We start from the raw sequence: 11,844 nt of genomic DNA, 5'->3' as shown, positions 1-11,844 counted from the left end.
ACCATATCATATTAAATTTAACAAGTCATTGATATATCACCATATATGGATTAATTTAGATTTAATACACTTATAACCTCCTTTAACATGTTCATCAAAATGTTAGGCTTCTTTACAAATCATATTATCATCATAGTTAAGTTTACATACCATTTGACCCCATTCATGGCTCTTTGACCCTTCATTCAAAATGTTAGGCTTCTTTGCAATTCATATTATCATCATAGTTAAGTTTACACCCCATTTAACCCAATTCATGGCTCTTTGACCCGTCAGAGGATCATTTCATCAATACTCATGATTTTAAGTCTTTAGACATCAAGATTCACTCATGCATAACATCACTAGCTAAGCACAATTAATCTCCACCTTCATCACACTATTAACTACAAACTTCAAGTTTATGACAATAGGAAGATGAAACTTTATTCAACTTTCATTTTCTGAAATACTCTTCAAGGCCGGTTTCCATTGATGTTGATGCACATGATGCTTCCTGTTCCGACCCCCCGCCCCGCTCCTGTTGTTTCCGCCTTTCTTGCTCTATGCATTTCACAAAAAGAGTATAAAAATCTAATCTTTTGAGTATATTTCATGTTATTAGTTATCATGAAAGTTGTAAATTTTGTCCATGAACTTATGGAAGGGTGAATTTCTAAAATCTAAAGTACTAGCTAGAATAAAAGATTATGCGTACCAAAAATGCAGCAATATATTAATATTTTACAGCAGCTTTTGATGCATCAATAGTCACGTACAAAGGTAAATATATATCTTTTAGTACAAGAAAAAGCTTTCATAAATTTGGAAAAAGGCAAAAAGATTCTTTGGTGTCCATCAACCACAGATACGAATGTCGAAAATAAATTACAACTTGGTACAAAATCACATCTTTCATTTGAATTTACTAAACTACCCCTTACCTCCCCCCAAGAACATCAACGAAGAATGTTGAGTTTTCAAAACTGATTATGTGCATGCTACGATCAGGGCCGGCCATGAGAATTCATGCAGTGGCGAAGCTTGAGCAAAAGTTTCGAGGGGGCGTAAAGTCATGGACCCAAATTTTTTTTCATATCGTTATGTTCCGGGTCAGGCCGGCTATTCGATTCGGGTCGGGTCAAATAATAATAGTTCCAAATAAAACTAAAAAAAATTTCATTTATTCAAAGGACCCGTTCTTACATATAAAAAACTAAATATTGTTTAACAAACAAAAGACCAATATATATATAATGGTACGAGATGAATGAAACCTGGACGAAAAAATACAACTCAGCCCGACGACCTTTAAGATTTAAAGTGGTAACAAACTTTACTTTGATTTATATATTGTACAAACATTTAGGCAAAATAATTGGAGGAACGATCCTCTATAATTTTAAAATTTTCGGACGAAAAATCGGAAATTATACACTTCTAACCGAAACATTGGAGGGGGCGGGTGCACCCCCGGGCACTTAATAAGCTACGCCCCTGAATTCATGTACCTTGTTCAAGCTCGAAAAAATGTACCCTTAGGCTTTAACGAAATTGGGTATTTGGCTCACTATAGGTCAAAACCTAATGCCAATTGGCTAATAACTAATCTAAACCATAAAAATAGTTTTGTAAGTGGGCTTCTGTTGGTGTTTGTATGGGTATGCCCTATTAATTTATTTATTTTTACATATAAATATCTGAGTTTTTTAAAAAATAACGTTTCCTTTGATATATCGGGCCCTGACCATGGTTGTGATGAAGTTGTTCAAAAAAAAAGTACTTTGAATTTTTTTTTTGTGCAAATGTAGATAGTTATTATATTATAGTTAGGTGGTCGATTGATAATGACGGATCCATAAATTTTTTTATGGGGTTTCTTATATTATTTGCTCACTAATTTTTTTGAAATCATTCAAGATTTTCACTAACTTTTTCCGTATTTTCCCAAACCAAGGGGAACCCAGGAACCCCCGGATCCACCACTGCCCGATTGAAAACTAGCTAGCTTACCTTCAGGGCTGATGCATTCGGTTCCTTCATCGGAGCACTGGCGAGGCCTTTCGTCTCCAACACCATCACTCCTCTTTCCTTCAACAATTTCCCTAGTTTTACGCACTTCTTCGCTGCAAACTCTTTCAGTATATCTAAAAATAAATTGAACAAAAAATACAGTAGCGAAACCAGAACTTATTAGTCATGAGTCATTGTAAGATTCTATACTCTACTTGTTATTACTAAGATGTCCAAGTCCAAGTCCAAGTCCAAGTCCAACTCATGATTTAAAAAAAAAAAAACAATTAAAAAAAAAAACCTCAGAATTTATTTATAGAAATCAAACAAATTCTATAACCGGGAACATAACAGTTATGGGTTCAAATCCTTACAAAGTACGTATTTAAGTGTAAAAAACTGTTGTTAACAAAAAGTACCTTCGAAGCGGATGAGCCGGTAAACTTTACCAACAAGCAACAAATCGTCGGGCCGAAGAAGCTTCAACCGCTTCACAGGCAATCCGTTCTCATACCTCTCTCCATGTGCCGCCACGAAAACCGCTACATAATGTCCGGGGTGTGAATTCATGACATGACCAACACTGACCGACCGATAAATCCTCTCAATCTTGTTACCTGGAAGCATGATGACCACCGTCTCCGCCTCAGCCGCTTGGCAATTCCCCATAGGTGTTCACTTCATTCACAACAGCAATTATACATCCAACTAATGTATATGGATTGGCAAACTGGCAGGCGTAATGCTTACGTTATCCAGAAGTTATTATTGTATTAATATGGGTGTGTAGTTATCGAGAACGAATATTGACGACGCAGAGGGAATGTACGGTACTGTAGAAAGTAATAAATGGAGAAAAGGGTGTGACGTGAGCACAAGTAAGGTTCCATTGATGAGTGGTCGGTGAAAGAAGGTGTGGATTGAATTAATTATATGATCGAAATGGAGAAGATGATGGACTTAGGGTATGGAGGATTGTGATTCGAGTACTGCAATCAAACCAAGCGAGATTCGTTGGGTAAACGTAAGTTGGTCGGTGTAGTAAAATAAAAATTTTGATTAGAGACGTGTTCTATAGTGAAAACAAATATATTCGTATGTAAGTTTGAGTTTATCCAAAGTTATCGCCACTCTCTGGTGTCACCCATCTGTCACATCATATTCTTACAAAGTCATTATTTCATCTACAACCCTATAAAAAACTTTTTTCTTTTACTTTGGATCCACCCCAATTGCGAAAATCAACAAAAACAAAGCCTTTGTGAAGAGACTTAGATGCTAAAGGCACCTAAGGACAAAATTTTACAATGATAAAGGCTTGTAAGGGCTTCCAAGGGCGTCCCTCCAAGTAAGGATGAGCATGGTACCAGTTCGGTGCTGGTACTAAAAAAGGAGAAAAATGGGTATCGGTATCAAATATACTGGTTTGGTACCGTACCAGTACCAGTGAATATTCCAAAATACCGGTACCGATACCGAAAAATGAAAAAAATGGGTATCAGTACCCGGTACCAAATGTTCATCCCTACATCTAAGAGATGCATTGGAGTTAGTCTTATAGGTGTCAAATTATAATTGCTATTTGATTTCAAACTAGTGTACTTTTACTTTAAACAAAGTTCCTAGTAAAAATCCTGACAAGAGATAGAGAGTTTGCTTCCATTAAGTTTCTAGTAAAAAATCCTAACAAAAGATAGAGAGGGCTTGCTTCCATTAAGAGCCCGGCTCGTAAGGTTATTTATTATTCAGTTCGAAACCAATTAAACCAAAAACTGAACCCAAACTGAATAACCAATTTGGTTTTTGGTTCTACATTTTTTGTTTAGTTCTGTTTACCAGTATAGCCTGTATTTCTTACACTTCTTAACCCTTGTCTCTTAGCCCATTTCGTTTTTAATGATTAGTTCAAGCCCACTTATACCTTAGCCCTATTAATGTTATATACTTAGCCCACTTTTATATGTTTTAATTCTTATTTGCATGTCACCAGAATACCAGACTCCATATTCCTCCTAGATCAACGATTTGAATTGAGGAAACCCCAAATCAACCATACTTCATCACTTTTCTACATACTCGATTTGATTCAATTGGTACCAATGCTTCATGTTTAGCCGCTCAAGAGTAAACAACATGTTTTTTTTACTCAATCGGTATTTGGCCCACCTAAGTTACTTCTTCGATTGACTACCCATCTTCAAGAGTTCGACTTACTTCTACTCACGTTGCAAAACAATCGGTAAATACAAAACTTGAAATTGAAATTGAAATTTTGGCTAATGTTGGATAACTTGGATAATGTCCTATGTTTATGTAATAGAAATTGGCTTCTATAAATTCAAATTTTTTGATTTGTAACTGTGGGGATGAATTCGGTTTGTTCAGTTGAAAACCAAAAACGGAACCGTATTTTTATTCAGTTTTCAGTTCCGACCAAAAATGAGTAGGGGTGTTCAAAAAACTCGCGGCTCGCAGCTCGCTCGAAACTCACTCGAAAAAAGTTTGAAAAAAGCTCGAAAAAAGCTCGGCTCGTTTACAGCCGTAAATATGACCCAAACTAAAAAATCCGAACCAGTGAATACCCTTGATGGAAAGGTATCGTTTTATCTGTGTTATTTTAATTTAATTAGATAGATACATTAAATATGACGTTACAAAAAGGTATGGTTTTAATATTGTTAATGTTAATTTGGACTTTGGAGTGACCGAAGAGGCGAAGACGATTATTAGTATTTGGGCCAAAAAGATATCAAAATCAAAGCCCAAAACAGCTATTTCCATATTTTATATTATACCAGCCATTTATTTCCGATAACGGTAACTCTGGTCCAACATCGAATAGTTCCAAAAATGGGGGGATGCAAAAAAGCAATTACTGCTCTCGTTGAGAGTCGAACTCAAGACCTCCCGCTTACTAAACGGGTGCTCTAACCAACTGAGCTACGAGAGCTACTTGTATAGATTTATTCCGATTTTATATATAACCATATAAGGTCTCAAAACCAAATAAAACTTTTAAAGGGAGTTGGCGTGTTTTGGGTCATGGCCGTTGGGCCTTGGGTGCTTGACATCAGTTATTAAGTACGATGAACAATATGACCCAACCAAGATCCTTAACTAGGTTAGCCGTTAGACCACAGTCACACCACGACGGTCACATTGGCCGAATATTATATAAAACCATTCATTAACCGAAGTATGCATCAATCATAGGATTGTACAATTTGACGTGTATAATTATGGTTACCTTTTAAATGCCATTGATGTGACCGCTACCACCACATCACCTCTATCATCTTTTTGCCCATAGTCATTTTTATAATACAATAGGTGTATCAATTTTGATAACTTTTACTTTCTCGAATGACCCCTTTCAACTTGATTTCATTTTGCCAGAACCAATTAGCTGACCCGACTCGTATGTTCTTCCACGCTCAATATCATTCCATCTTGTGCTTGTATATGGTAGGATATTCAATATTTACACATCTCAAACTAGTTTTTGATATGGCAAGGTACCACTTAAAATTCACAAAATCTAAAGTGTACATAACTATTTATTTTGTCCAATATAAAGTTCTATTAATGGTGTATGCTTTTGTAATATTTTTAGTTCTATTTTTGTTTTTTGTTATCATATTTAATCAACCTGTTTTTAATTTTTATGTATTGAAATAAAGAGTTATTGTATCATAGTTAAGAACACTTTGTTTCCAATTTCGAACCAGAAGAAATTTAGTTTGACCATCTTGATCCCATGGGCCATGGTGATGGTAACCTCACAATGAATTTTAATTCAGTGTTTTATGATGATTACGATCGCATTAATTGGTAATTTTGAATTTAAAGATGAACTTCAATCGAATAATGGGTAGATGTTTTCACACAATATGAATAATCTCGTATAATAAAAAAATGTAATATGAATGAGGTTTAAGATTGTAGCTCTTATTAACTTACACGTAAAGTGCCATTATTAAACTAAATTATATTTAATCATAAGAATACTATTAATGATCGAGAGACAAACTTACACGTAAAGTGCTTTAAGCCTTTAAGACATCTAAGTCAAAGATTTGAACATTCAGAACTAGCAAAGTATCCAACAAGCCGCTTTTCCTTGATCCAAATATTATTATTACTTTTTTATCCAAATATGTGTAGTATATAATTTTCTTGAATTTACAATAAAATACAATATGAATTTAAAAAAATCATATATGAGAGAACCTTATAATATGAGCTACAATTATAAATAAGTAAAATATGAAGTCATGTTTCACACGATTTCCTTGAAGCTGATTTCATGATTCGTTGGAGAACACGTATGTATCTCAGGCTACAACAACATAATCGATTTATTGTAAAGTCTTAAATTCACCTAAAAAGGGTATATTGTAATTGTTGAAAATCTTTGAGTTTTCCTTAACATGTGAGAATTTCAAGTAATCAATGGCGTTTAAAACTAAGGTAGAAACCATAACGAAACTGATAAGTAATAAGTTATTTAACTGTTAAAAACGGTAGAGTTGAAATTTTATTAAAAGTTTTTTAATAGCAATTTATCAGTTTAATGACCAAATTACTAAATGGATAAAAGTAGTTTGCTTCTAAATTGTTACGCCTAAACATATTTCTTTTCTTTCAAAAGTTTTAAAAAGCATGTTCGAATAGAAATTGTAAATAAGAAAACTAACTTGTGAACTTGAATCCATTGGAATTGATTAAGGGGCTCTTTGTTTACCTCTTCACGACACTCTTAATGATTCAGACCTCTTACTGGTTGTAACACCTCGAAAACGGGTTTGGCAATTAAACCATATTAATACTAAAAGATGGGTAAAATACCGTTAGTGGTAAAATTAACCCGGAAAATATTAGGATTTATATAATTAAACCTAATATTTAATAAAAAAGGGAAAAGAAAGCTTTTAAGAAAATAAAGTTTATTGAAGCCCGAGTTAACGAGACTTAAAATAAACTTAGTCAAGAAGTCCCCAAACCCACTAATTTAACTCGGAATGTTTAACCTAGTTAATAAGTGGAAATATTGTTAGAAATAAGTAATTTGTGCCCTACTTAATAACTAACCAAACGAGAGGGGCCAAAGTGGATAAACTTGAAAGTTATAACATAAAAATGAACTAAATAAAAATCAAAACACACAGAGTGTGTGTTCTAGTCTTCCGTTCGAACAGAAGAGCTCCCCAGGAGCCAAAAACCCTAACTTCATCAAATCTATCAAATTGAAGGCTCAAACGAAGTCTAAATTCACAATTGAACGTGAATTAATGATCACCCAAGCTAGGGGATGATAAGGTATGTCAAATTTTGATGATTTGTGAAGTTGTGAAATTTGGATAATCATCATAATCGCGAATTATGAATGAATTACTAAGCTATGATTGAATTAGTGATGTATACATGCTTAGGAATCAAACGCTAAGTGAAAATTATACATATGATGCTATAATTTGAATGATTTGATGATTTACCACACTAGGATAAGTGGGGTATTAATCATATGATGAAAATGATGATATAATTATGATTAGAATCATCATACAAGATAGTAATCAGGAAATACTTGAACAAATTGTATGTTTGAGTATATAATCATACTTACTATGAAATGGGTTCAGTATGATAGGATAAAATTGGATGATATGTTCATGATTAATGATGTTTAATATCATCAAGTATTAATTCGGTAACTTATAGTTACAAGAACTTGGTAAATAAGTGATTAAAACGGTAACATATGAATGATGCTTACCGGATAATTGGCCAAGTAATTAAACGAGTAGTTAAGCTACTTCGTATAATTAATTATGTCAATAGGCAGTTGACTTTTAAAAGTCAAACTGACCAACGACATGATCGAATGATAAATTCAACATAAGAATCGTGGGATGGAATAGTCATGAATGATTATGACTAATCTAACCATCTTACAACTTACATTGATAGTTTCTGTCACGGCCCCCGGCCCGGTTTAACCCGTTCCAGGAGCCGCGGGACAGAAATCCTGCGGTACTTTGTTTATTGTGAGTTTAGCAGCGAAAATTTTATTTACAGGATCGTTTAAGCTAAAAACTTTTCCCGATTATTTTATTTCACAATTCGGGATAAAACCCTGATAATTTACAATAGTAAGATTTTCTGGATAAAACACATTTCTTTATTTTATACTGAGCCACTATCTTAAGCTTGAAATGCTTCCCCTGCATTATTCCTGAATTACAGCAGATCACCTGAAACATGTTTGGAAAAGATTTTGTCAGCGGGGAAATACTGAGTGAATTATTCTAGTTGCTGAAAATGACACATCTGTTATAATTCACAGTGTTAAGATCTTTTACAATGTTTCTGATATCAACCAACTACCCACAGTACTTTACCACTCGACCCATTGGCCCACCTGTCCAATGGTGTCTGTGATTATGGTCATATCACCCAATGGCTGCCCCAATGGTGACGATTATCAAGTAAAGTGCACAATACCCCACATACCGGCTGTAACTTGGTGATTACATAAACTTAATCACTGTAATTTATAATTCTGGAAATAATTTGGAGTATTGTAAAACAGTTGATAAAAAGAGAATAACTCACATTGCAGATTTAGTACTGACAGAATATGATTTTAGCCCTGTTAACCTAATTTCAATAATAATGCACACAAAACAGGGTTAGTGATCAATACAACAGTCACAATATCTCACGAGATCAAATTCTCACAATGAACGACAAAGTGCGATACCTAAACTCATTTATCGAATTAACGACAAACGACAAAGTATAATACTTAAACTCATTCATCGAATTAACGATAAACGACAAAGTATGACCCAATGTGGGCGGCACTTAAACATTCTTTGGATATATTGATCTCGGAAACTGAATCGTAATAGCGATCGAGTAATTACCCTGTTCCGCGGCAGCACTTCGTGATCGTGTGTGTTTAATTTGTGATATAACAGCCTAACATCGATGTACAGAACGAAATCGATCGACGTTTTAACACCAACAGTCGAATGCCAAGGTCGGCTATTTATAGCCCAAATTTTATGTTGCTTACGGACCGTATGACCTAACCCTTACGGTCCGTAAGGCAAGCTGGTAGGCTTACGGTCCGTAAGGACTAACCCTTACGGTCCGTAAAGGTGCGGCCTAGCTTGTAGATTAGCCTAGTCAGTGGCATAGACTTGGTGAATCAACAACATTCGAAATTCAGTATATACAACTCATAATTTAAGATAATTATCGAATAGGGTTTAACCCCCCTGAGTTTTAGGGGCCCTGATCCTGATTCCGATTATTCCGGAAATTTTAGGGTTAGTGCGGAATTACTTGGGTGTCTCAATTAAGGTTTCCTTATTGACTAATTATTATTCTAATTACTAATTTTAATGATAGTTGTTACATCCTCCCCACCTTAGGAAAAATCTCGTCCTCGAGATTCATTGAAACAGATGAGGGTACTTGCGCTTCATTTCTGATTCCAGTTCCCAAGTATATTCCGGTCCTCTCTTTGAATTCCATCTGACTTTCACCAGTACTAGTCGCTTGTGTTTGAGAAACTTGATCTTTCGGTCTTCTATTTGTAAAGGTTTTTCTATGAATTTCAGTTTTTCATTTACCTCTATGTCTTGAAGAGGTACTACTAGAGATTCGTCTGATAGACATTTCTTAAGATTGGATACATGAAATACATCATGTACTCCAGCTAGTGCCTCTAGTAATTGTAAACGATAAGCGACTGGTCCGATTCGTTGAATCACTGGAATTGGTCCAACATATCTGGGACTCAGTTTTCCTTTCTTATAGAATCTTACAACTCCTTTCCAAGGAGATACTTTCAGCAGTACTTTGTCTCCTATTTGGAATTCAAGTGGTTTGCGACGATTGTCTGCATAGCTCTTTTGGCGATCTCTGGCTGTTTTCAATCGTTCCTTGATTCGAGTTATCTTGTCTGTGGTTTCTTGCACAATTTCCGGACCTGATAATTGACTTTCTCCTATTTCTGCCCAACATACAGGTGTTCTGCACTTGCGTCCATATAGTGCCTCGAATGGAGCGGCTTCAATACTTGAATGATAACTATTGTTATAGGAGAATTCAATTAATGGTAAATGGTTATCCCAATTACCCCCAAAATCAATTACACATGCTCGGAGCATGTCTTCTAAAGTTTGGATCGTCCTTTCACTTTGTCCATCGGTCTGTGGATGATATGCAGTACTTAGATTAAGTCGGGTTCCCATTGATTCTTGGAAACTTGTCCAGAAACGGGAAGTGAAACGACTATCTCTATCCGATACAATGGAGAGCGGGACTCCATGTAAGGATACTATCTCATCTACATACAATTTAGCTAACCTTTCCATACTAAAGGTTTCCTTTATTGGTAGAAAATGAGCTGATTTGGTCAATCGATCCACGATTACCCAAATGGCATCATTACCTTTTCGAGTCTTGGGTAACTTAATAACAAAGTCCATTGTTATAAGTTCCCATTTCCATACAGGCATTTCTAACTGTTGTAGTAAACCTGAGGGTTTCTGGTGTTCGGCTTTAACTTGTGAACAGGTTAAACACTTAGATACATATTCGGCTATATCCTTTTTCATTCCTATCCACCAGAAATTCTTTCTTAAATCTTGATACATCTTATTGTTTCCTGGGTGTATGGTATACCTAGATTTATGAGCTTCCTCTAAAATCTTTGATCTTAAATTTCCCTGTTTAGGTACCCAAATTCTGTTTTTGTGGAATTTCCAAATTTCATCATTTCCTTGTTCCAATTCTTTTAGGTAACCTTTCATTCCTTCGGCATCGTCCTTGATTGCTGTTTTCTGGATTTCCTTCACTTGTTCCATTAAATCTATCTGTAGATTTATTCTAAGGGCATGGACTCGCCTTTGCTTTTCATGATACTTACGACTTAAAGCATCTGCTACTACGTTTGCCTTTCCTTCGTGATACTGAATATCACAGTCGTAATCACTTAAAATCTCCATCCATCTTCTTTGCCTCATGTTTAACTCTTTTTGCCCAAATATATATCTTAAACTTTTATGATCTGTATAAATAGTAAATTTACTTCCATACAGATAATGTCTCCAAATTTTAAGGGTAAAAACTATGGCTCCTAGTTCTAAATCATGAGTTGTATAGTTTTCTTCGTGCTTTTTCAATTGTCTGGAGGCATACGCAATTACCTTCTTGCGTTGCATTAACACACATCCGTATCCTAGTTTTGAAGCATCACAATATACTTCAAAATCTTCTGTTCCTTCTGGTAAAGCTAAGATTGGCGCATTGGTTAATTTCTGTTTTAAAATTCTAAAGGCTTCTTCTTGTTTTGGTCCCCATTCAAACTTAGTGGCTTTACAGGTTAGCTTAGTTAATGGTACAGCTATCTTGGAAAAATCCTTAATAAACCGTCTATAATAACCAGCTAAACCTATAAAACTTCTAATTTCCATTGCAGTTTGTGGAACCTTCCAGTTGGTAATTGCTTCTATCTTAGCAGGATCTACGTGAATACCTTCGTGATTCGCCATGTGTCCTAAGAATTGCACTTCTTGTAGCCAAAATTCACACTTCGAGAATTTAGCGTACAACTTTTCTTTTCTTAACAAAGTTAAGAGTGCATGCAAGTGCTGACAATGCTCGACTTGACTTTTGGAATAAATGAGTATATCGTCAATGAACACGATCACAAATTTATCCAAATATGGTTTACAAATCCTGTTCATCATGTCCATGAATGCAGCTGGGGCATTTGTTAGTCCAAAGGGCATGACTGTAAATTCATAATGACCATACCTAGTTCTAAAAGCAGTT

At 35.1% G+C, this 11,844-nt stretch overlaps 1 protein-coding gene and 1 non-coding gene across 2 annotated transcripts; both read right to left on the bottom strand.

Moving 5' to 3' along the window:
* Positions 1 to 243: 243 nt before the first annotated feature.
* LOC110909332 lies at positions 244 to 3,037 on the bottom strand. The gene is made up of 3 exons (XM_022154360.2): positions 2,412 to 3,037; positions 1,993 to 2,126; positions 244 to 543 (listed from the first exon to the last, which is right to left on the bottom strand). The coding sequence occupies exons 1-3, from the start codon at positions 2,659 to 2,661 to the stop codon at positions 430 to 432; spliced, it is 498 nt and encodes a 165-aa protein (XP_022010052.1). The 5' UTR covers positions 2,662 to 3,037; the 3' UTR covers positions 244 to 429.
* Positions 3,038 to 4,868: 1,831 nt separating this feature from the next.
* Positions 4,869 to 4,942, bottom strand: TRNAT-AGU. Its single transcript has one exon. It is a non-coding gene; the product is annotated as a tRNA-Thr (tRNA).
* Between the last annotated feature and the right edge of the window lie 6,902 nt (positions 4,943 to 11,844).

The sequence above is a fragment of the Helianthus annuus genome, chromosome 14 (assembly GCF_002127325.2).
Source record: "Helianthus annuus cultivar XRQ/B chromosome 14, HanXRQr2.0-SUNRISE, whole genome shotgun sequence".
NCBI classification, from domain to species: Eukaryota; Viridiplantae; Streptophyta; class Magnoliopsida; order Asterales; family Asteraceae; genus Helianthus; species Helianthus annuus.
Note: the sequence above shows the minus strand (reverse complement) of the source record. Positions and strands in the feature narration are given on the sequence as shown.

Bases quoted from the DNA above. Each gene is read 5' to 3' on its own strand.
- LOC110909332 (XM_022154360.2), bottom strand. From the start codon at position 2,661: ATGGGGAATTGCCAAGCGGCTGAGGCGGAGACGGTGGTCATCATGCTT. The intron at 2,127-2,411 runs GTACTTTTTGTT...ATTTATTTTTAG, and splicing joins CCGGCTCATCCGCTTCGAAG to ATATACTGAAAGAGTTTGCA. The intron at 544-1,992 runs GTAAGCTAGCTA...TGAAATGCATAG, and splicing joins CGAATGCATCAGCCCTGAAG to AGCAAGAAAGGCGGAAACAA.